General features: G+C 47.0%; 1 protein-coding gene across 7 annotated transcripts in view; it reads left to right on the top strand.

Moving 5' to 3' along the window:
• The window catches only part of LOC147117688 (uncharacterized), a 93,006-nt gene that overhangs the window by 45,045 nt on the left and 21,512 nt on the right, over positions 1-26,449 (top strand). For 6 of the 7 annotated variants that reach the window (XM_085988885.1, XM_085988886.1, XM_085988883.1 and 3 more), the window contains exons 2-3: positions 19,622-20,000; positions 22,034-22,205. In XM_085988885.1, the coding sequence (XP_085845011.1) occupies positions 19,625-20,000; positions 22,034-22,205 (548 nt within the window). In that variant the 5' untranslated portion in view covers positions 19,622-19,624. Of the gene's footprint in view, positions 1-10,214; positions 10,433-19,621; positions 20,001-22,033; positions 22,206-26,449 lie in introns of those variants that run through there. The other variant, XM_085988881.1, reaches the window with a different exon arrangement.

Raw genomic sequence — 26,449 nt, 5'->3', positions numbered from 1 at the left:
ACACTGTCAGACAGAGCATAAATCAAGAAATAATGGAGGTGATGCGTTATCAATTACTCATAAAAGACGGAGAGTTAGGAGAGTAACTAAAGGCTTTTATTAGCAAAGAACAGAGCATGCCTCTCGTGGTTGACTGGGTTCCAAGAAGGCAGGGGGCTGCAGGTCAATCACCTTTATACCTGGGCCTGTGGGTGGAGCCAGCCGAGACATGTTGAGGCATGCATAGGTACAACAGTGTGCAACAACAACAACAACAGTGAATAACAATAACAGTGGTTTACCACATTCACCCCTTGTTTAAAATTGAGTCTGGCGGGGTGAAGTGTACTAAAGGTTCGTGTAAGTAAGTCTATCAGGTGGCCTTGTATGCCGTCCTGATCGTCGTGGTGGCGGCGGTGATGGTGCAGCATCCAACGTTGAATCTGGCGTCTCATTGAGTGGTTGGGTGGTCAATGACGGGTCCTGGGGCTGCGGCATGCCGTCTAGCGGGGTTGGGTTGTGGGTAGTGGTGGATGGCAATGGTAGTGTTTCAGGGGCACCCAAAGGTGCGAGATCTCGTGTGGGGGCTGTGTCCTCCCGCCTGTCCGGGTATGCTATGTAAGCGTACTGGGGGTAGGCGTGGGTAGTGGTGGGTGGCGAGGGAGGTGTTTCGGGAGCACCCGAAGGTGCGAGGTCTCGTATGGAGACTGTGTCCTCCCGCCCGTCCGGGTACACCACGTAAGCATACTGAGGGTTGGCATGGAGGAGGCTCACCCTCTCGACCAGGAGGTCCGTCTTATGGGACCTCACGTGCTTCCGCAGTAGGACGGGTCCTGGAGAAGTCAGCCATGTCGGTAACGAGATCCCCGATGTGGACTTCCTGGGGAAGGAGAACATTCTCTCGTGAGGGGTAGCATTGGTGGCTGTACAGAGCAGTGACCGAATGGAATGGAGCGCCGCAGGGAGGACTTCCTGCCAGCGAGAGGTCGGAAGGCCCTTAGATTTCAAGTTTAAAAGGACTGCCTTCCAGACCGTCGCATTCTCCCTTTCCACCTGGCCATTCCCCCGGGGGTTGTAGCTGGTGGTCCTGCTTGTAGCGATACCTCTCGAGAGCAGGTACTGCCGGAGTTCGTCGCTCATAAAGGATGAGCCCCTGTCGCTATGAATATAGCTAGGGAAACCGAACAAGGCGAAGAGGTCATTCAGACATTTAATGACCGTGGTACTGGTCATGTCTGAGCAAGGGATGGCAAACGGGAAACGGGAGTACTCATCAATTATGTTGAGGAAGTACACATTGCGGTCAGAGGAGGGGAGGGGCCCTTTAAAATCGACGCTCAGCCGTTCAAAGGGGCGCGTGGCTTTGATCAGGCTTGCTCTGTCTGGCCTATAAAAATGCGGTTTGCACTCGGCACAGATTTGGCAGTTCCTGGTCATGGTCCTGACCTCCTCGATGGAGTAGGGCAGGTTACGGGATTTGATGAAGTGAAAAAACCTGGTGACCCCCGGGTGGCAGAGGTCATTGTGGAGGGTCTTCAGTCTATCGACCTGCGCGTTGGCGCATGTACCACGTGATAGGGCATCTGGGGGCTCATTGAGTTTCCCGGGCCGGTACAAGATATCGTAATTATAGGTGGAGAGTTCGATTCTCCACCTCAAGATCTTGTCGTCCTTGATTTTGCCCCTCTGCTTATTATTAAACATAAAAGCTACTGAACGCTGGTCAGTGAGCAGGGTAAATCGTTTTCCGGCCAGGTAATGCCTCCAATGTCGCACAGCTTCCACAATGGCCTGGGCCTCCTTTTCGACAGAGGAGTGTCGAATCTCGGGGCCCTGGAGGGTCCTTGAGAAAAAGGCCACGGGTCTCCCCGCCTGGTTAAGGGTTGCAGCTAGGGCAAAGTCGGATGCGTCGCTCTCCACTTGGAAAGGGATGGACTCATCCACTGCGTGCATTGTGGCCTTTGCAATATCTCCTTTTATGAGAGTGAAGGCTGCACAGGCCTCTGCTGTCAGGGGGAAGAAGGTGGACTTGATGAGGGGTCTGGCTTTGTCCGCATAGTTGGGCACCCACTGAGCATAGTACGAGAAAAACCCTAGGCATCTCTTCAGTGCTTTTTGGCAGTGGGGGAGGGGGAGCTCCATAAGGGGGCACATTCTGTCGGGGTCGGGGCCGATGACTCCGTTCTCCACTACACAGCCAAGAATGGCAAGGCGCTTGGTACGGAACATACATTTGTCCTTGTTGTATGTTAGGTTCAGCCGCTGGGCCGTACGGAGGAATTTCTCTAGATTAACATCATGGTCCTGCTGGTCGCGGCCGCAGATGGTGACGTTGTCTAGATAGGGGAGAGTGGCCTGGAGCGCGTTCTGGTCGACCATCCGGTCCATCTCCCGTTGGAAGACTGAAACCCCGTTGGTGACGCCGAAGGGAACTCTGAGGAAGTGGTAGAGACGACCGTCAGCTTCAAAAGCTGTGTACTGGCGGTCCTCAGCCCTGATGGGGAGCTGGTGGTATGCCGACTTCAGATCAATCGTCGAGAACACCCGGTATTGTGCTATCTGATTGACCATGTCAGATATGCGGGGGAGTGGGTATGCATCTAGCTGGGTGTAGCGATTGATCGTCTGGCTGTAGTCAATAACTAGGCGCTGTTTTTTGCCAGTCTTCACTACCACCACTTGTGCTCGCCATGGGCTGGTGCTACTTTCAATAATCCCTTCCTTCAGGAGTCTCGCTACCTCGGATTTAATGAAGCTCCTATCCCCGGCACTAACGCCTGCTTTTGGTAGCGATGGGCTTACAGTCGCGGGTGAGGTTAGCGAACAAGGAGGGGGGGGGGAACTTTAAGGGTGGAGAGGCTGCAAATGGTGCGCGGCGGGCGATTTAAAAGCTGCTGGCTGCAGACTGTGAGTGGGGGGAGGGGTCCGTCGTACGCTAATGTGACACTCTTAAGGTGGCACTGAAAATCCAACCCCAGTAGAACGGCAGCGCAAAGATGGGGCAGGACCAGGAGTTTAAAATTTTTGTATTCTGTGCCCCTTACTGAAAGGGTCACTACACAGTAGCCACCAACGTCCACTGACTGGGCTTTGGAAGCCAAAGAGATCCGATGTCGCATCGGCAGGACTGGGAGAGAGTAACTGCGCACCGTGTCGGGGTGGATAAAGCTTTCCGTGCTCCCGCTGTCAAAAAGGCAGGTAGTGGCGCGGCCGTTTACCGTAATGTCCATCATGGACCTGGACAGTTGATGAGGGAAAGATTGGTCCAGCGTCACGGAGGCCAGCGTATGGTCGAGCGAGTCGATGTGGTCGTCAGATGAGGCGGTGGTTGAGTCCGGGTCCCCCGTGGTTGAAGTTGGAGACGTCCGAGATGGCGGACAAAATGGCAGCGCCCATGGTCCCGATCCCCACGCGGCTGAGGGAGCCCAAGATGGCGGACAAGATGGCTGCCCCCACGGTTCGCACGCGGCGCTGCTGGCGTTAGCGGTTTTACCTTTGCAGGCGCTGACATAGTGTCCTTTCTTCCCGCAGCCGGAGCAGGTAGCGTTTCTCGCCGGGCAGCGTGCTCTGGGGTGTTTTGCCTGGCCACAAAAATAACATTTCTGTGCCTTGGACATCACAGCAGCAGTTGAAGGTGGCGGTCCCATGACCCAAGGTTGTGGCGTCCACGTTGCGGAGCGGTTAGGGGAGAAGGCGTCCATATTCCTGTGGGCCGCGTCGAGCGAGAGCGCGAGGGACACTGCCTTTCTCAGGTCCATTTCTCCCTTTTCCAACAGTCTCTGCCAGGAGTAGTCGGACCTTAGACCCGCAACGAAAGCATCTCGGATCAGTCCCTCCGTGTGTGCTGCGGCTGATACCTCTTTGCAATCGCAGTCTCGGCCGAGTATCCGTAGTGCCCGTAGGAAGGCCTCCACTGATTCCCCGGGCTGCTGTCTGCGGGATCTTAAGAGGTGCCTGGCATAGACCGTATTTACCGGGCGTGCATATTGCCCTTTTAGCAGATCGATAGCCGCCGCGTAGGTCGTCGCGTCCTTGGATTATTGTATAAACTTGGTGGCTCACCTTTGAGGCCAGGATTTCCAACGTGTTTTCGTCCAGGGTCACAGTTGAGGCTTGCAGGTAGGCCTCGAAGCAACGCAGCCAATGCGCGAATTTGGTAGTCGAACCCGCTCCTTGGGGGTCTAGGTCCAGGCATGTTGGTCTGAGGGCTCGCAGCAGCTCCTGCTGCTCAGCGTTTGGTGCAGCAGCCTGCTGTTCAGCATTTGGTGCAGCAGCCTGCTGTTCAGCGTTTGTCGACATTTTGTTTTTGCTAATAAAATTGATGCGTTATCAATTACTCATAAAAGACGGAGAGTTAGGAGAGTAACTAAAGGCTTTTATTAGCAAAGAACAGAGCATGCCTCTCGTGGTTGACTGGGTTCCAAGAAGGCAGGGGGCTGCAGGTCAATCACCTTTATACCTGGGCCTGTGGGTGGAGCCAGCCGAGACATGTTGAGGCATGCATAGGTACAACAGTGTGCAACAACAACAACAACAGTGAATAACAATAACAGTGGTTTACCACAGGAGGCTTGTAAGAAAGGTACTGCAATAATCATGGGCGATTTTAATCTTCATATTGATTGGACAAATCAAATTGGCCAAGAAAGCCTTGAGGAAGAGTTCATAGTGTATTCGGGATGGTTTCTTAGAACAATACGTTGTGGAACCAACCAGGGAGCAGGCTACCTTAGATCTGGTACTGTGTAATGAGACAGGATTAATTAATGATCTCATAGTAAAGGATCCTCTAGGAAAGAGTGATCATACCATGATTGAATTTCAAATTCAGTTTGAGGGTGAGAAATTTGGGTCTCAAACCAGTGTCCTGAACTTAAATAAAGATAATTACAAAGGTATGAAGGCAGAGTTGGCTAAAGTTGATTGGGAAAATAGATTAAAGGGTAAAACGGTAGATAAGCAGTGGCAGACATTTAAGGAAATATTTCATAACTCTCAGCAAAGATATATTCCAGTGAGAAGGAAAGACTCTGAGAGAAGGATGAACCATCCGTGGCTAACTAACGAAGTAAAGGATGGTATCAAATTGAAAACAAAGGCATACAATGTTGCAAAGATTAGTAGTAGGCCAGACGATTGGGAATTTTTTAGAAACCAGCAAAGGATGACTAAAAAAATAATAGAGAGCAGATAGATTATGACAGTAAACTAGCAAGAAATATAAAAACAGACAGTAAGAGCTTCTACAGGTATATAAAAAGGAAGAGAGTAGCTAAAGTAAACATTGGTCCCTTTAGAGGATGAGACTGGGGAACTAATAATGGGAAACGGAAACGGCGGCGACTTTGAACAAATATTTTGTATAGGTCTTCACGGTAGAAGACACTAAAAGTATCCCAATAATAGATAATCAAGGGGCTATAGGGAGGGGGGAACTTAAAACAATCATTATCACTGGAGAAAAAGGACTCGGTAAAATAATGGGACTAAAGGTGGACGACAAGTCCCCTGGACCTGATGGCCTGCATCCTAGGGTCTTTAAATAAGTGGCTGCAGAGATAGTGGATGCATTGGTTGCAATCTACCAAAATTCCCTGGATTCTGGAGAGGTCGCAGCGGATTGGAAAACCGCAAATGTAACACCCCTATTTAAGAAAGGAGGAACACAGAAAGCATGAAACTATAGACCAGTTAGCCTAACATCTGTCATTGGGAAAATGCTGGAGTCCATTATTAAGGAAGTAGTAGCAGGACATTTAGAAAATCATAATACAATCAAATTTGCTGGAGTTCTTTGAGGATGTAATGATCAGGGTGGATAAAGGGGAACCAGTAGATGTAGTGTATTTGGATTTCCAGAAGGCATTCGATAAGGTGCCACATAAAAGGTTACTGCACAAGGTAAGAGTTCATGGGGCTGGGAATAATATATTCGCATGGATAGAGGATTGGCTAACTAACAGAAAACATTTTCCGGTTAGCAAACTAACTAGTGGGGTGCCACAGGGACCAGTGCTGGGGCCTCAACTATTTACAATCTATATTAATGACTTGGATGAAGGAACTGAGTGTAATGTAGCCAAATTTGCTGATGATACAAAGATAGGTGGGAAGCAAGTTGTGAAGAGGACACAAAGAATCTGCAAAGGGATATAGATAGGCTAAGTGAGTGGGCAAAAATTTGGCAGATGGAGTATAATGTTGGAAAATGTGAGGTTATCCACTTTGGTAGGAAAAATAAAAAAGCAAATTATTATTTAAATAGAGAGAGATTACAAAATGCTGCAGTAAAGAGGGATCTGGGGGTCCTTGTACATGAAACACAAAAAGTTAGCAGGTACAGCAAGTAATTAGGAAGGCAAATGGAATGTTGGCCTTTATTGCAAGGGGGATGGAATGTAAAAGTAGGGAAGTCCTGCTACAACTGTACAGGGTGTTGGTGAGACCACACCTGGAGTACTGCATACAGTTTTGGTCTCCTTATTTAAGGAGGGATATACTTGCATTGGAGGCAGTTCAGAGAAGGTTCACGAGGTTGATTCCTGAGATGAAGGGGATGAGAGGGAGGAGCTGACAGAAATTAGTATCTCTAGGGATATGGTGTTGGGTAAGTTGAGGGGACTGAAGGCCGACAAATCCCCGGGGCCTGATAAACTACATCCTAGGGTACTTAAGGAGGTGGCCCTGGAGATAGCAGATGCTCTAAGGATCATCTTCCGGAACTCCATTGACTCGGGAACAGTACCCGTGGATTGGAGGGTAGCTAATGTTACCCCAATATTTAAAAAGGGGGGTAGAGAGAAAGCAGGGAATTATAGACCAGTAAGCCTTACATCGGTTGTGGGCAAAATGCTAGAGTCCATTATTAAGGATAAAATAGCGGAGCACTTGACAAATGGGGAAAGGATCGGACAGAGTCAACATGGATTTACAAAGGGTAAATCGTGTTTGACTAATCTGCTGGAATTTTTTGAGGAAGTAACTGGTAAAATAGATGGGGGAGAGCCAGTGGATGTGGTGTACCTTGACTTCCAGAAAGCCTTCGATAAGGTTCCACACAAAAGATTATCATGCAAAATTAAGGCTCATGGGATTGGGGGCAAAGTATTAACGTGGATAGAGAACTGGCTGGCGGATAGAAAACAGAGAGTTGGAATAAACGGCTCGTTTTCGGAGTGGCAGGCAGTGACCAGCGGGGTGCCGCAAGGATCTGTCCTGGGACCCCAGCTGTTCACAATATATATAAATGATCTGGATCAGGGAATTGGATGCAATATTTCCAAATTCGCTGACGACACTAAACTAGGAGGAGGGGTGGGCTCTGATGAGGATGTCAGGAGGCTACAGTGCGATTTGGACAGGTTGGGGGAATGGGCGGATACGTGGCAGATGCACTATAATGTGGATAAATGCGAGGTTATCCACTTTGGGGGTAAAAACAGGAGGGTCGATTATTATCTAAATGGCAATAGATTGGGAGATGGGGAAGTGCAGAGGGACCTGGGTGTTCTTGTGCACCAGTCACTGAAGGAGAGCATGCAGGTGCAACAGGCGATTAAGAAGGCAAATGGTATGTTGGCCTTCATATCAAGGGGGTTCGAGTATAGGAATAGGGATACCTTACTACAGCTGTACAAGGTGCTGGTGAGACCGCATCTGGAGTATTGTGTACAGTTTTGGTCGCCCCATCTGCGGAAGGATGTTCTTGCCATGGAAAGAGTGCAGCGGCAATTCACCAGGCTGATACCTGGAATGGCGGGAATGACCTACGAGGAGAGATTGAATAGTTTGGGCTTGTACTCACTGGAGTTTAGAAGATTGAGAGGGGATCTCATCGAAACATATAAAATTATGGCAGGCCTGGACAGGCTGAATTCAGAGAGAATGTTTCCAATGGCAGGGGAGCACAGAACCAGGGGCCACAGTCTAAAAATAGCGGGCAAATCATTTAAAACAGAGATGAGGAAGAATTTCTTCACTCAAAGAGTGGTGAGCCTGTGGAATTCCCTGCCACAGAGGGCTGTGAAGGCTAATTCAATAAATATTTTCAAGAGAGAATTGGATATATTTCTGAAGGCTAAGGGGATTAAGGGTTACGGAGAAAAGGCGGGGACGGGGTACTGAACTGGTAAGATCAGCTAAGATCTCAGACGAAGATCAGCCATGATCTCATTGAATGGCGGAGCAGGCTCGAAGGGCCGAATGGCCTACTCCTGTTCCTATCTCTATGTTTCTATGTTTCTTATGAAGAAAGGTTGAGCAGGTTGGGCCTATACTGATTGGAGTTTAGAAGAATGAGAGGTGATCTTATTGAAACATATAAGATGATGAGGGGCTTGACAAGGTAGATGCAGAGAGGATGTTTCCCCTCGTGGGGGAATCTAGAACTAGGGGGCATAGTTTCAGAATAAGAGGTCGCCCATTTAAAACGGAGATGAGGAGGAATTTCTTCTCTCAGAGGGCGGTGAACTGTGGAATTCTCTAACCCAGAGAGCTGTGGAGGCTGGGTCATTGAATATATTTAAGGTGGAGATAGACAGATTTTTGAATGATAAGGGAGTCAAGGGTTATGGGGAGTGGGCAGGGAAATCGAGTTGAGGCCAAGATCAGATCAGCCATGATCTTATTGAATGGCGGAGCAGGCTCGAGGGGCCAAATGGCCTACTCCCCCTCAAAACATCCACCCTTGACCCTTCTGTCCTTGCAACCTGCTGCCCCATTTCCAACCTCCCTTTCCTCTCAAGTCCTTGAACATGCTATCGGCTCCCAAATCCATGTTCATCTTTCCCATTACTCCATCTTTGAACCACTCCAATCAGGTTTCCATCCGTGCCACAGCACTGAAACAGCCCTTATCAAAGTCACAGATAACATCCTATGTGACTGTAACCATGGCAAACTATCCCTCTTCATCCTTCTCGCCTTGTTTACAATCTTTGACATGGTTTCTTTTCACTATTCTCCTTCAAAGTCTCTCCTCTGTTGTCCAATTGGGTTGGACTGCCCTCGCCTGCCCATTCCTATCTATCTAGTCGTAGCCAGAGCATCCCCTGCAGTAGCTTCTTTTCCCACTCCTGCACCGTTCCCTCTGAAGTCCCCCAAGGATATATCCTTGGCCCCTCCTATTTTTCATCTACATGCTGCCCCTCGGTGATGTCATCCGAAAACACAACGTCCGTTTCCACATGTACACTGATGACACGCAGCTCAACTTCACCACCACCTCTCTCTACCCCTCCTCTGCCGCTGATTTGTCACTCTGCTTGTCCGACATCCAGTATTGGATCAGCAGAAATTTCCTCTAATTAAATATTGGGAAGACCAAAGCCATCGTCTTCGGTCCCCGTCACAAACTCCGTTCCCTACACACCGAGTCCATCCCTCTCTCTGGTCACTTTCAGAGGCTGAACCAGACCATTCGCAACCTTGGCGTCCTATTTGACCCTGAGATAAGTTTCCTATCCAATATCCGCCCCATCACCAAGACCACCGACTTCCACCTCCGTAACATTGCCTATCTCCTCCCCTGCCTCAGCTCATCTGCTGCTGAAACCCTCATCCATGGCTTTGTTACCTCTACACTCGACTATTCCAATGCTCTCCTGGCCAGTCTCCCATAAGTACCCTCCATAAACTTGAGCTAATCCAAAATTCTGCTGCCCGTATCCTAACTCCCACCAAGTCCAATTCACCCGTCACCCCTGTGCACGCTGAGCTACATTGAGTCCCGAACTGGTAACGCCTTGATTTTAAAATTCTCAACCTATTCAAATCCCTCCATGGCCTTGCCCCTCCCTATCTCTGTAACCTCCTCCAGTCCTACCACCCTCCGAGATCTCTGTGCTCCTCCAATTCTGGCATTTTGCGCATTCCCAATTTTCTTCACTCCACTACTGGCGACCGGGCCTTCAGCTGCCTAGGCTCCAAGCTCTGAAAATACCTCCCTAAGCCTCTCTGCATCTCTACCTCTCTCTCCTCCCTTAAGACATTCCCTTAAATCCTTCCTCACTGACCAAGCTTTTGGTCACCTGTCCTACTATCTCCTATGTGGCTCAGTGTCAAATTTAGTTTGATAACGCTCCTGCGAAGTGCATTGGGACATTTTACTATGTTAATGGCACTATATAAATGCAAGTTGTTATTGTTATATTTGTTAGTTTGTATTTGACTGATCATATTATCTTGCCAGTCTGTTTTGTTTTACAAAACTTCTTTTGAAGCTGAAGAAAGGGTAAAGATGACACTGCTCACCAGAATTGAGCGACTGCTTCATGTTTGCAAGAAGCAGTTTCTGGAAATAAATAGGCAAAACTGTAGAGGAAGTGTTTGCAACAGGAAGTCTCTCACAATTACATCACCATATCTGAGGAAGAAGTCAATATGGACATACTCTATTTCCAAAGAGACTAAGTGGAATAGATGCACTTTATGGCACCACCAGTACTGCACAGAGGTAAACAAACTGACCACAACTGTGAGTTAGCATTCAAGCTACCACAATATTAATTGAAGTTGAGTTCTCCAGTTTGTACTATATATGCATAATATTTATACACCAGCTATGAGAATTAGGGGAATAGAAATGGCCATTTGACTGGAGCTGCAGTTGAGCGTCTCTGGGCTATGCGATAGGTGGGGATCTGTAAATAGTGGCTCTAGATTTTGAGGAAGCCCCAGACTCCAAGGGATACTGAAATCAGGGGCTTTTGTCTGGCAGAAAATGGGGAACAATTTTAGCCTCACCCGCTGGTCGGGAAATGATGGGATCAGGTGGAATGGTGGTTTCACATCCTGCCTGATTTTACTATCCATCGAAGAAAATGGAGAGTAATATTGGGCAGGTGCAAAACCAGCGTTCCACCCGGTCCTGTGGGAATTCCCCCTCCTTCCCCGCCCTGGCGAGATAGGTTAAAATTACCCCCGAGTGTCGAAATGAAGGACCAATTTATTTTGTGGAGATTCCATATAAAGTAAAGGCAGCTAATTGCCTAAGAAATACTAAAGCCCTGATCTTAACTCGGGGCATAAGTGTGATGTGTGGGGGCCGAGGCGGGCAGCAATTTAAATTATTCAACTCAGACTCCCGCCCGAACCCTGGTGCATTTACTATCTGGCCAGCAGATGGGAGTGGGATTTCGGGCGGCAGGAGTCCGCTGGCAGGGACCTGAGGGAACGGCCCCTGGTATAAGCTAAGTGTACGGGGTAGGGGGAGGCCCTGATGGGATCACAGTCAGGGGAAGGGGAAGGAAGCCTACGGCAAGTGAGGCCCAAGATTTTCTTATGGGGCACTGCTGCTCATCCTGGCCCACAAAGAAACCATCAAAAGATGGCCTCTTCTGGTCATGATGCTGCCTACCGCCAGATTTCACTGGCGGGACAGGCACTGAGTGTCACTGCTGCGGTCGTCAGTTAAGATAACATTGGGGTCCAAATGACTTCACGTGACCCTGTCATTTAAATATTTGAGGCTCCCACCTGCCTTTGGTGGGTGGCCCCAACGATGCTGGAACCCCAGCAATTAAAATGGGAGCATGTGCGAACACTTCAGGAATGCAGCAAGTAATGCCTGACCCCCATTTTAATCACCTGCTTGCCCTGATGATGCCGGGCAGGCTGTGTTTACACCTGGCCTGAAATGTTAAATTGTGGAAGCATGATAGTTCGGAATAAGAAATGGGAGCCAATGCTATTGTAATTCTGTAGTGGTAGGATGCACAGGTGCTAATATGTATAGAAACTACAGTAATGCATTAATCTCAAGTGGATAGATATTTGGGGGGAGAAATTCAACATTGTTTCCCCGAATTTGGACCTAAAATGAACGTTGGAGAGACTAATTGCAGGTTGTGATCTGTGCTTGATCTCCCCCAGCAGTGCGCTGGCCAACTAACTGGAAGCAGGTGACTTTTAGGTGACCAGGGTGCCTGCCAAAAAAAGCATTAGGTGCCTTGCATGTGCAAATTGGGGTCCTAATACCAGGTTTAGGACCCCAGTTGAAATTTGTGTACAAATGGGTGAAACTTGTTGTACCTGGTCTTGAGTTGTCTCCAGCGGTCCCTTTAAAGATCACTCGTTCAGCCAGAATTGGCAGAATTTTTTTTTTTTTTTTTAAGTCTCCCTCTATGGAGATCCAATTCAGCTTCATGTCGTGAGGAGCAGGAGTGCTCCTCCTGGCTCTACAAAAATGCTGAGGGCTGCTGTCAGCCCAGTTTCACCCTCCTCCGCTTTGCCTCCACCCCCTCTCTCAGCACCTACCTCCTGCCCAGCTCGGTGTTGGAACTGGTGTCAGGCCCTGACTGGCAAACTGTATCGGGACGCTAAATTGGCGCCCGCAGCTCGCCGGTTTAGTTCAAATGAGACCCAATGACAAATTTCAAACAGGCCTCAGGTTGGCACGGACATGTGTGCCCAGCAATCACATTGCTGCCTTACTACCCATTTTAGGTGCAAGTCTAATTTCTTGGCCTTGGTTCACAGTTGACGGGAAGTGAAAAACATAACCTGTAGGTATCACTGAGGTAGACTGTCCTGCTTCCCACTAGATGATGAAGCATTCGGCAGCTCAACCCTGCTCAGATATGCAGAAAGATCTTTTACTGTTGGTAAGAATGGGGAGCGAAGCATATATGAATATCATGAGCATGCTGCCCCCGGTTCCAATTCCAGTCATACTAGTTGTGTAATGAAAGAATGGAGGAATATCAAATTCTCAGTACTGTATGACCTGGCCTCAGATGTCAGTGGCTTTGACAGCTGGCAAGCTTGCAGTTCTTGTAAATCTAGCTTAACTTTTACAGATACAGTAGTGGATCTCCCATGGCACTGCTCACAGTTCATCAGAGAAAATGGTAGCCTGTGCTTTTCGATTGGGGGCCAACCCCAGTGGAGCAGGACTTCGGCCCAGCCGGGGGATGGCCCCTGACCCCAGCTGTATTTCAGACCCAGGGTCATTTACTTAAAGAGTCAAGCCTGTCTGGGGGTAGAAACTTGCTGCGGCGGGCCCTGAAGCCTGCCACAGTGGACAAAAGAGGCAACTGCAGGTCTGCTTGAAAAAATAAATTTCCCCATAAAATGTAAAATTTTGGTGATAGAGTCACACTCTGGGAATACTTGCACAGGGCCCTCTTCTCTTGATGCCCTCAAGCCCCCATCCACAGACCTCAAATCACATCCAGTCATGAATGGTGGTGGACAATTAAACAACTAATGGGAGAAGGTGGCTCCATGAATAGCCCCATCCTGAATGATGGTGGAGCCAAGAACATGACTGCAAAAGACAAGGCTGAACCGTTTGCAACCATCTTCAGCCAGAAGTGCCAAGCGGATGATCCATCTTGGCCTCCTCCTGAGGTCCCCAACATCACTGCAGCCAGTCTTCAGCCAATTCGATTCACTTCACGTGATATCAAGAAATGGTTGAGTGCACTGGATACAGCAAATGCTATGGACCCCGACAACATCCCAGCTGTCATGCTGAAGACTTGTGCTCCAGAAGTAGCTGCACCTCTAGCCAAGCTGTTCCAGTACAGATACAACACTGGCATCTACCTGACACTGGAAAATTGCTCAGTATGACCTGTCCACAAAAAGCAGGGCAAATCCAATCCGGCCAATTACCACCCCATCCGTCTACTCTCTATCATCAGCAAAGTGATGGAAGGTGTCATCGACAGTGCTATCAAGCAGCACTTATGCACCAATAACCTGCTCACTGATGCTCAGTTTGGGTTCCGCCAGGACCACTTGGCTCCAGACCTCGTTACAGCCTTGGTCCAAACGTGGACTAAAGAACTGAATTCCAGAGGTGAAGTAAGAGTGACTGCCCTTGACATCAAGGTAGCATTTGACCGAGTGTGGCATCAAGGAGCCCTAGTAAAATTGAAGTCAATGGGAATCGGGGGGGAAAACTCTCCACTGGCTAGAGTCATAACTAGCAGAAAGGAAGATGGTTGTGGTTGTTGGAGGTCAATCATCTCAGCCCCAGGACAACGCTGCAGGAGTTCCTCAGGGCAGTGACCTAGGCCCAACCATCTTCAGCTGCTTCATCAATGACCTTCCCTCTATCATAAAGTCAGAAGTGGGGATATTCGCTGATGATTGCACAGCAGTGTTCAGTTCCATTCGCAATTCTTCAGATAATGAAGCAGTCTGTGCCCTTATGCAGCAAGACCTGGACGACATTCAGGCTTGGGCTGATAAGTAGAATGTAACATTCGGGCCACACAAGTGCCAGGCAATGACCATCTCCAACAAGAGAGAGCCTAACCGCTACCCCTTGACATTCAACGACATTATCATAAGAACATAAGAAATAGGAGCAGGAGTAGGCCATTCGGCCCCTCGAGCCTGCTCTGACATTCAGTAAGATCATGGCTGATCTGATCTTGGCCTCAACTCCACTTTCCTGCCCGCTCCCCATAACCCTTGATTCCCCTGTTTTTTAAAAATCTGTCTATCTCCGCCTTGAATATATTCAATGACTCAGCCTTCACAGCTCTCTGGGGTAGAGAATTCCAAAGATTCATGACCTTCTGAGAGAAGAAATTCCTCCTCATCTCCGCTTTAAATGGGCGACCCCTTATTCTGAAACTATGCCCCTAGTTCTAGATTCCCCCATGAGGGGAAACATCCTCCCTGCATCTACCCTGTCAAGCCCCCTCAGAATCTTATATGTTTCAATAAGATCACCTCTCATTCTTCTAAACCCCAATGAGTATAGGCCCAACCTGCTCAACCTTTCCTCATAAGAGAACCCCTTCAACTCAGGGATCAACCAAGTGAACCTTCTCTGAACTGCCTCCAATGCAAGTATATCCTTCCTTAAATAAGGAGACCAAAACTGTACGGAACACTCCAGGTGTGGTCTCACCAACACCCTGTACAGTGGTAGCAAGACTTCCCTACTTTTATACTCCATCCCCCTTGCAATAAAGGCCGATATTCCATCGCCAAGTCCCCCACCATGAATATCCTCGGGGATCACCATTGACCAGAAACTTAACTGGACCAGCCACATAAATACTGTGGCTACAAGAGCAGTTCAGAGGCTGGGTATTTTGCGGTGAGTGTCTCACCTCCTGACTTTTCAAAGCCTTTCCACCATCTACAAGGCACAAGTCAGGAGTATGATGGAATACCCTCCACTTGCCTGAATGAGTGCAGCGTCAACAACACTCAAGAAGCTCAACACCACCCAAAGCAGCCAGCTTGATCGGTGCTCCCTCCACCACCTTAAACATTCACTCCCTCCACCACTGGCGCACCATGGCTGCAGTATGTACCATCTACAAGATGCACTGCAGCAACTCATCAAGGTTTCTTTGACACCACCTCCCAAACCCATGACCTCTACCACCTAGAAAGAAAAGTGCAGCAGGTGCATCGGAACACCACCACCTGCAAGATCCCCTCCAAGTCACACATCATCCTGACTTGGAAATAAATCACCGTTCCTTCATTGTCACTGGGTCAAAATCCTGCAGCTCCCTCCCTAACAGCACTGTGGGAATACCTTCACCTCACGGACTGCAGCAGTTCAAGGTGGCAGCTCAGCACCACCTTCTCAAGAGCAATTAGGGATGCGCAATAAATGCTGGTCTTGCCAGCGACGTCACATCCCATGAATGAATTTTTTAAATACCGGTGTACAGCAGGTCTCCACTGATCTTTTGTGGAATTTCATGACCAATGGGAGTGAATTTCCTGCTCCTGTTCCTCTGCTGTAACTTAGGCAGAAGTATGGCAGAAACCCTATTTATGTGGGTTCGACGAAGTTACAGCGGCAGAGTGGGAGCGACTCTGAAGAATGCCCCAGCCACTGTCTCTACAGAGTAGTTAACTCATCACAGAATCACAGAATCACAGAAACCCCACAGTGCAGATAGAGGCCATTTCGGCCCATCGAGCCTGCACCAACACATATCCCACCCGATCCCCGTAACCCCTACACCAACACATATCCCACCCTATCCCCATAACCCCACGTATTTAATCCCCCTAACAGTAAGGGTCAATTTATCATAGCCAATCAACCTAACCCGCACATCTTTGGACTGTGGGAGGAAACCAGAGCACCCGGAGGAAACCCACGCAAACACGGGGAGAATGTGCAAACTCCACACAGACAGTCACCCGAGGCCGGATTCGAACCCGGGTCCCTGGCACTGTGAGGCAACAGTGCTAACCACTATGCCACCACTATATCAACTGAAGGACATGTAGTGACGGTATCACTGCAGGCAGATTGTATTGAATCGCGGGCAGACAAATGGCATTTTATGGTATTAAATGTTATTTTATCTTCAGTGCTCTAGAGACCAAGTGAATATCTATCAAGGAAGACTTACCATGATAGTCACACACCTGTACGCTGTAAGAGCCTTTAGTTCATCATTCACTTCTTGCTTTGGTCATCACATCTAATGTACAGTGGGTAAACAAGTGGTGCAGGTGGCTGGAGAAGCTGGTGAAAAATTAGCAAACTACAAGAATGCTCAACCCTACATGTTGCCATCAGGAACTTCAACGTTTTACAATCCGGCCTTTCGCCAGCAATAGAATATTATAGCACTCCTTGCAGAGAAAAACTTGGTCCTGGCTAATATATTTCAAAGCCATACAAACTTGTGACCTAGTCCTTGCTGAACTCAGCCCTGTCCAACAGCAAAATTATATGGTCAGGCATTCAGTCCTTAAGAAGTCATGACTGGAGCACCATCTCAAGTGTTCTCAGTGCTCAAGCTGGATTTCCGTGTTTATACCAGAAACAAATGAGTTGCTTTCAGTTCAAAAAGTCTGCCCAGTATACCTGCAGTGAAGCTCTGCACACTGCTTCTCCTGTCTACTGAACTCCCGCAGGAACACAACTGTTGCCAGTATGTTGTATGCAAAACTTTAAATGCAATGCTACCCCATCAATTATTGAAGTGGGTTTACTGCATTGGACTATGTGAAAGCTGTTGCCCATTGATACTTCAATATATTTTCTCCAAGTCTTTCCATGTTCTCAACACCCAGCAGGATCAGTTTTTTGCTTGGATGGTTACTGTCACCGGGAGGTTGAATTAATGACAAGTTAAGTGTCCTTTGAGATGACATAAGTTGTGATCTAAGATCACGTAACAGGGTGGGCCGCAGAAGGCTGTCATCATCCACTCCATCAATTTTGTAACACCACTGTTCGGATTGCCTTTCCTTCCATGTTTGACCACAAAACCAGCAAATAATTTCATTTTAAATTGCAGTATTTCACTTGAGGTAACAATTCACTCTTCAGGCAATGTAATGCAAAAATGTGTTGTTACAACTCACCAACCATCATTGGAATAGCAGATATAAGTAGATTACTTCAAAGAGGTAATTACATGCATTTGATTAAGTGCTATCATACTTTGTGATGAGGCTAATTCTGTTGCTCATAAAGTGATGAATATAGAGTTATTTTGAGTAAATTCAAATAACTTCTGCCTATTGGTACACTAGATCCAATTCTAAAGCATATAATAGGCAATTTTACATTCTCTCATCACCTGATCCAAACCTGTTGCTGGGGATGGATGGAATAACTTCCGTGCTTGAATACTTTGGGTGCATTCACATTTCAACTACAGTGTCAACAAGAGGCTTCCCACGAATGTTGCAGTTTTAGTGTAAATGCAGCCTGAATCTGGAGTCAGGTACAATCTGAAACAGGAACAAAGAGGAGTGAGATCCCCTGAAGAATAGATTTACTCTACCCTAAACCTTAGATGACCTTATAGTTGTAATTTAGGGTTGATATATTTATACAATGATACTTAATTAATTCCAATGATTTGAATAGGAATCAAGAATGATTTAAAGATCACTTATCATAGACATGTTCTTATATTCATAGCTTGCTAATTAAAGTTGTAGCAGGAGTTAAAGAAAATACTTCAGAAAATAGTTTAATTTGGGTTGTTACGAAATGTTTAAAACTTACTTACAATCAATGTTCAAACAATGGTAATGTGGGTAAAGCCATGTATTACTAGCCATCTCATCTTTACACAGGAGTGGTGTGTCTTTTTGTATCTGTTACGCAATGGACTGATTCCTTACTGCATGTCACATCAAGCCTGATCTCTGTCTGATCTCTCCATTACATTTCTCCTAGTTTATCTCTTATTAATGTTCTCCCTGCATTGCCCTTTAATCTGGCCTCTGCCTGCCTTTCCTGTGGCTTTTTAAAATTCATTCTCGGGAGGTGAGTGTCACTGACAAGGCCAGCATTTATTGCCGATCCCTTGTTGCCCTTAGAAGTTGGTGGTGGGCCTTTTTCTTGAACCATTGCAGACCGTGATACAACTGAGTGGGTTACTAGACCACTTCAAAGTCAAACACATTGATGTGGGACTGGAGTCACTGACAGGCCAAAAGGGATAATGACTGCAAGTCTCCTTCCCCAAAGGACATTAGTGAACAAGTTGGATATTTCTGACAATCCGACAGCTTCATGGTCATTTTTACCGACATTTTTATTTCCAGATTTTTTAAATTGAATTCAAATTGCCATTACATTACATAGAATGTTACAGCACAGAAACAGGCAATTCAGCCCAGCAGGTCTACGCTGGTGTTAATGCTGCACACGAGCCTTCTCCCACTTTACCTCATCTCACCCACCAACATATCCTTCTATTCCTTTCTCCCTCATGTACTTGTCTAGCTTCACTTAAATGCATCTATGCTATTCGTCTCAACCACTCCATGTGGTAGCAAGTTCCATATTCTCACCACTCTTAGTAAAGTAGTTTCTCCTGAATTCCTCAATTTGTTAGTGACGATCTTATATTTATGGCTCTTAGTTTTGGAATCCTGCACAAGTGGAAACATCTTCTCAGTGTCTACCCTATCGAACCCCTTCATAATTTTAAAGACCTCTATCAGGGTCACCTCTCAGTCTTCTCTTTTCCCAAACTATTGTGGAATTTGAACTCACTTTCTTTAGATTGTTAGTCCAGGCCACTAGTCTATTAACATAAACACTACACTATCAAAGTGTCCAATACACTTGTCCCTGGTATGAATATAGATGTCACTGAGGCCTACAGCATCGACACAATCCTGTACAACTCTACATTCAGTTCTAATTCTCATCCCTGCGTCTTACAATCACCTCTTATTTATTCTAGTAGCAATCTGTATTACTTCCTATTTCAGCTGTACCAACACCTCCCTCCTGGTTTAGTGTATTTTTTTCTCCTTTCTTCCCTTACTTTGTATAGAGTTAAAAAGCAGAAAATAATAAGTACACCAAACAGAAATAGAAATAAAGTAGCCAAAATGTGAAATAAAAGGTAAAATAAAGAGGACAGTAAAATAAGTTTTACTTTGCCGGTTTAGTTAGTTAAATGCCAGGTGCCAGCAGAGCAGTACATCCTGGAAATGATTTGTTTCATCACAGAGAAGAATCTGCCCTTCGCTGACTCCCTCCCATGAGTCACACCTCCAGCAGCCTGGTCACAAAGCAGCAGATGATGGGTGGCTCAAGCCCGTTTAGCCCTGCCTGGTGGCAGTGCATGATGCATGTGATGTATGGGGAAACGGGGAGAGGAAAATCTAGCAACATAACGTACAAATAATTTACAGAATAACACTGTCTTTTTTCCCCACCCCGCAGACAATGAGTGATCGTGCGACCGTTTTAGCCTCTGAACTTAATGAAACGCTGGGAATCCCAGAAAGGTTTGCAGAAATCATCAAGAAACATTTCAACATCATCTACTTTGAAGAATTCCTGAAAAACAAAGAGCAGTTTGCTAATAAAATCCAAGCCATTTTTATCTGGGAACACTCTCCCACAATAGATGAAGAGCTATTAAAATCTCTACCTCAGCTGAAGGTCATTGTAAGCAGTGGAGTTGGTGTGGACCATCTCGACCTACCTTTGATCACCAGTTTTGGTGTGAAAGTGGCCAACACTCCTCACGTGGTGGACAATGCTACTGCTGACATGGGCATGGCTTTAATGTTGGCATCCGCCAGGAATGTACTGGAAGGTAAGATGAAGATTGAAAATGTAAACTTATTTGTGCAAAATGGGCAACAGCAGGCTTTGGGACTCTATAACTTTGTGGCTTAATACCAAGGGGTAGGGCATGTTTTAATAAGTACAAAACATACTGGTTGGAATCATAGAATGTTCCAGCACAGAAACAGGCTATTCACCTTGACTAATACCACTCTCCTGCTCTTCTGAAGCCCTTTTTAAAACAGCTAACTAATTATTTTTCCAAAGTATTTATGGATTCTACTTCATCAATGGTATGTAACAGAGAATTCGACATTTTAACCATCCTCTGAGTAATTCAACCAGTCCTTTAATTCTTTTTGGGGTTATCTTAAGTTCCTGCCCTCTTTTAAGCATCTCTCCGACCAATGGAAATAACACTCACTATTTACCTTATCACAACCTCTTGTAATTTTGGAAGACCTCTATCAGGTCACCCCATAGCCTTATTAGTTCGGGTTTAAAATTTTTTTTGAAAGTCTCTCTTCATCCTCTCGGAGCCAATGCTTTCAGCATTTCATACAGGATTTGCTCTTAAATTGTGAAACACAACACTGCATAGATTCTTTTCTTTTTATAATTATTTTTAAAAGATATTGCATAATTAAGTTACAAATCACAGTGATGACAGACAAATGTTACTTGTAAAACATTGCACAAAGCATGAAAATGTTGGGTCACTTATTGGATTAAAATTAGTAACTCCCAAACAGTCTACAAAAAATTATATCTGTATCTACTATCCTGAAAGTTTGGTTCAATATCAATGGCTTGATTAATTTAAAGAGGCAATTCAGTCAGTGGCTATACTTCTTACTGTGTGGGAACATTATATGTAATAAAACCAATGATTTATCTTGTGAATATGGTACTTTATCTGTGCAGTAGGCATTTATATTATTTGGATTATAAAAGGAAAGCCTAATTCCTTTACACATGACCCTGGAAATTACTGTTGGTGTTTCATTTAACACCTCCGCTAGGGTTACAGAACAGTAATATCAGTGTAGTGCACATTTATTGCCTGGTTTTCACACAGTGCCGACTTGCTGTTTGGAGGAGGTGGTTTGTAGGTGTGACAGTGCTGAAGATGTGCGTTACGTTTTTTAAGTTGCTTGTTGCATGTATAATAGTTAATTAAACCCAAAGGGCACCATATTCACAGGCTCACAGATCAAGGGTGGTATATTGCTAACCTTGATGTAAAACCAGTATTCTTCTTCTCTTCTTCTTAGGCTGTCTCTCGGAACCGAGGATGACTTGCTTCCACACTAAAAATGAGTTCTCAGATGACTGATGAGTCCAATGCGGGACCTACAGTTTCTGTCATAGGTGGGGCAGGCGGTGGTTGAAGGGGCAGCTGGGTGGGGTTCTTGGGATGACGTGCGCCCATTCTGCTGTTTGCGCTTGGCTTCCGCTTGCTCCCGACGAAGAGACTCGAGGTGTTTGGCGCCTTCCTGGATGCTTCTCCTCTTTGTGCTGTCTTGGGCCAGGGATTCCCAAGTGTCAGTGGGGATGTTGCACTTTTTCAAGGAGGCTTTGAGGGTGTCCTTGAAGCATTTCCTCTGCCCACCTGGGGCTCTCTTGCCGTGTTGGAGCTCCGAGTAGAGCGCTTGCTTTGGGAGTCTCGTATCGGGCATGTGGATGATGTGGCACGTCCATCGGAGCTGATCAAGCGTGGTCAAAGCTTCGATGCTGGGGATGTTGGTCTGAGGGAGAACACTAACGTTGGTGCGCCTATCCTGCCAATGGATTTGCAGGATTTTGCGGAGGCAGCGTTGGTGGTACCTCTCCAGTGCTTTGAGGTGCCTGGTGCACATGGTCCATGTCTCTGAAGCACATTGCAGCAGTGGTTATAGACTGTGTGCCTTTTCATTGCTACACTAGGATGATTTTTGTATAACATTGACCAGTTTTCATCTTTCTCCAGCTTTTCAAAAAAATCTGTTTGTTGGTATTCAACTCAGTACGTGCTCTGTGACAGTCTGTGGCATTCCTGATGGTTTACTTCTTAAATTTTAGGTCAAAAGATTGCAACTTCTCCAGCTACTAAAAGTTATCCTATTAACTGGTATGGAGTAGAAGTGACTGGGGCCACTCTTGGAATCATTGGAATGGGGCGGATTGGATACAAAGTTGCTCAAAGGGCCAAAGGATTCGATATGAAAATTCTGTATCACAACAGGAACAGGAGGTAGGATTTGCAAGAGGTTCCATGAAAGGAGCATTTTGTAACAATGTATTGAGGTGCACATAGACATAATGGCCCAGAAATTCGGGTCAGAGGCTTCCCGCGGGGGCAAGCCTCCGACCTGCACTTAACTTGCGCGCCGGCCGTTGAGCTGTGGGCCCCCGTGGAATTGCGATCCTGGGCCTCCTCCAACTGCCAGCATGCAGTGCTTGCATATCCCAGGGGCGCAGTTAGTTCAATGCGTCCCCATGGATCACGTGGGCCATGGAGAGCCAATGGTAGCAGGGAATGCTTCATTCATAAGTTTGACAGGAACCTATAAATACTATAAGCCCCAAAACATCACTAAAACTTCAAATAAATTAAAAATAACATCACATTTTTAAAATAACTATAAATTACATGAAATAACTATTTTAAACAATAATTTAAATTTTTGAAAAAATTAATTACATTTTCTAACGGGGCTAAAAATAAACTTACCTTTCTTTAAAGTATTTAAAAATAATAAACCTGTGGAAAAAATGTTTTAATTTTAATTAATTCACCACTTACCTTGTTAAAAGCAGGCCTTGTGACTGCTTTTAACATGTCTAACTTCTGGAGACTTACGCTTTTTTTTTCCAGGTTTCTCTGGGAAGGTAAGTTCAATGCGCACGTGCTGCCTCTCCCGCGCACCCGTTTCACCTCTTAACCCCTTCTTTCAGGGGAACGGAAGTGCCGGTTTTCCGCGCATGCGCAGTGCATGCACGAAACCGACACTTCCATTGGGCCTACGCGTGAGTACCCCGTGCATACTCACGCGTTGGGACCCAAATTTCTGGGCCATTGTGATAAGAGTGTATTGAGGTACACATGACATAATGGTCTTGATTTTAACACCACCCCCACCATGCGTCCCCCCGCCCCCAGACCCAGATGGGCAGGATAGGGCTGGACAACGGGTTATAATCTTAAAAATCAAGATCCCACCTACAACCTGCCGCGTTCCCATCCGCCATAATAATTACGGTGGTGATTCAGGCCCTGAATGAGTTTCCTGCTAATAGCACATGGGGCCTACTTAAGCTTCAAAAGTCACGGACTCATGATGTCCTCAAGCCCCTCAAGGAATCCATTGGCCTCCCCAGCCCTGGCATCCCCCCAATCATCGGGAAATTGTCAGCCCCAACATCCCACTGATCACTAAGAAGGAATCCTCAGCCCTCCTGATGTTAAGTGAATCTCCAGCCCACTGGTTGCTGGGGACTGTTCCCACGGGTTTCCATCTGCGGCCTCCTGCGGCCAAATTCCTGTTTCCATCCACCGGCCAGGTAATGAATCTGGCTGGGTGTTGGGCACGAGTCTGGGAAGTTATATTTAAATGAGACCCTGCCATTAAGATTGTCAGGGCCTCCACGTCCCCGACCTGACCGGGTGTGCCGCCCGCTATCAGGCTTGCGCACAACCTTCCTGCCCCCCCTTAAAAATCGAGGCCTTTGTGATTTGTTTACAATTTCATCACAGGATGTAGATAACGCTGACAAGACCACATTGACTGTCCTTCCCTACTTCCCCCGAGAGTAGCATTTGTTTGAGTGGCTTGCTAGGCCACTTCTGAATGTATTAAGAGATAACTACACTGTGTCACATGTAAGCCACACTGGGCAAGAGTGGCAGGGTCCCTTCCCTGAAGGACATTTGTTGGCCTTTTGGGTTTCTACAACAATCCAGCGTGGTCACTGTTTCTGGTGCTAGAGCCCAGTCTTTACTTGCTTACACCTTTCATGTTGATTTCAGTGATTGATGGCTGGTGCCATCACCAATAAAAAAGGAACCAAGTGCCCCCTTTTAAAGGAGCACAACCAATAAAACGTAAATTAAAACAAATTTAAATGAAACTTTAACAAATCAAATCAGAATTTTGTTTCCGGGGGTGATGAAGCACTCCAGTCCGTCCAGTACCCACTGGTCGCGGCAGGTCTTAAGCGTACCGGTGGACACCGCATGCTCCATCTCCATGGACACCCAGGCGCGACCATATTCGTGGAAGAGTGGCAGGCAGTCGGGCCAAACGACCCCCTCGACCGCCTGCTGCCTGGACCTGTTAATGGCCACCTTGGCCAGGTTCAGGAGCAGTCCAACAAGGAGGTCCTTTGATCTGCCTGCTCCCCTCCACACCAGGTGCCCAAGGATGGTGAATGGTGAAAGATTGGGGAATGCAGATGCTCAAAGGGACCTGGGTGACCTTGTACATGAGTCACTGAAAGTGAATGTGCAGGTGCAGCAAGCCATTAGGAAGGCAAATGGTATGCTGGCCTTCATTACAAGAGGATTTGAGTACAGGAGTAAAGAAGTCTTACTCCAATTATATAGGGCCTTGGTGAGACCACACCTGGAGTACTGTGTACAATGTTGGTCTCCTTACCTAAGGAAGGATATACTTGCCATAGAGGGAGTGCAACGAAGATTCACGAGATTGATTCCTGGGATGGCGGGACTGTCGTATGAGAAGAGATTGAGTAAACTAGGCCTGTATTCTCATGAATTCAGAAGAATGAGAGGGGATCTCATTGAAGCATACAAAATTATTACAGGGCTTGATAGGGTGGATGCTGGGAGAATGTTTCCCTTATCTAACCGCCCCTTAAATGCATCTATACTATTTGCTTCAACCACTCCCTATGGTAGCGAGTTCCACATTCTCACCACTCTCCAGGTAAAAAAGATTCTTCTGAATTCCCTATTTGATTTCTTGTTGACTGTCTTATATTGATGACCTCTAGTTTTGCTCTTCCGCACAAGTGGAAACACTCTGGGGTCAATTTTAACTCGGGTGCGGGGAATTGTCGGTTTCCCTGAATTTAGTGTTTCCCACACGAATCTAAATGGGTCTGTGAGATTGATGCAATTTTAACTCAATTGGCCAATTGATTTCCAACGTGTGGGAACCCTTGGCAATTGAGTATTTCCAGTCAGAAAGTCGCAGAATACGACACCATCATTGCTGCTGCTTTTAAGGTCCACAGCAAGCCTTGCATCTTCTGCAGGCTTCCAAACTTTACCATTAAGATGGCACGGGAGCCTGCAGGAGCAATGGCCAGCGGGAGGGCAAGAGCTGCTCCAAAATTTGATAAGGCTTCACTCCAGGCATTGCTGGATGGTGCTAGGGCCCACAGGGAGGTCCTGTTCCCTTCAGGGAGGAAGAGGCCTCCCAGTCAGACCAAGGCTGTGTGGCTACACGTGGCTGGGGAAGTCAAATCCTTGGGGCTCACATGGCGCAACTGGATGCAGTGCAGGAAAAGATTCCATGACCTTCATCGCACTGGAAAAGTAAGTATGAAGTTTCCATCACCCTCAATCTGGTGCCCATTGCCTTTCCTCACCAGCACTCAGCTTTAGCAATCTCTTCCTCCACATCCCACTTGACACTCACATCCATGCACCCTTAGCCATTCCCTCTCTCTCTATGCTCACATTCACCTAACTATTCGACCATGCAGCCCTCACACTCCCTATCACTCTGATGCTTTGAACACAACTGACAACACACAGGGAGGGCCCTTGGTCTTGCAACCTCACTCCATCTTTGTCTCCTTCTAAGTATCTATGCTATGCAATCTCTGCACTCACTCCTTCATTCTCACTCAACCTCCACTTGTGAGCTCTCTTTTCCTGCAATGAGGGAGACAACAGGAGAGAGTGAGCCAGGACAGGAGGAGGGCCACCCTCATTAGCCCAGCTCACTCCCTGGGAGGAAGCCGTCTTGGAGATTGTCGGGGCCGACAGAGGTGCGGAAGTTGGGGAAGGACAGACAGGTGCATCCCCGCAAGCTGGTGACAGAATAGTTTTCCATCTCTCTCATTGGCATTGCATGAGTCGCTGATAATGATTCTGAAGCTACATCATATGGACTTATGATCATCTGCAAAATGCAATGTGCATGTAACCTTGGCATCACATCTCTAACTTTTTCCTTGACTCCTCCACAGGACCATCGAGAGCCCCCGTCCCCAGTGTGCAGGAGGAAGAGCCTGAGATGCCAGACTCCTCAGAGGAATCTGCAACTTCTGAGGGCGCAGCGTCAGCAGAAATAAGTGCACCCAGCACCAGCGCAGACACTCACACTTCGGTGGGACCTTCGGGACATAGAGTAGAGTTGTCACCTGGTGTATCACAGCTCACAAGTGAGCATCAGCAGATTGTGGAGACAGGGACAGCAGTGGAGAGTCCTCGTCGGAGGGCGCAGGACTCTGCCAGCTCGGCTC

This window comes from Somniosus microcephalus, chromosome 5 (assembly GCF_052327205.1).
Source record: "Somniosus microcephalus isolate GS21.2 chromosome 5, FLI_Smic_1.0, whole genome shotgun sequence".
NCBI classification, from domain to species: domain Eukaryota; kingdom Metazoa; phylum Chordata; class Chondrichthyes; order Squaliformes; family Somniosidae; genus Somniosus; species Somniosus microcephalus.
Note: the sequence above shows the minus strand (reverse complement) of the source record. Positions and strands in the feature narration are given on the sequence as shown.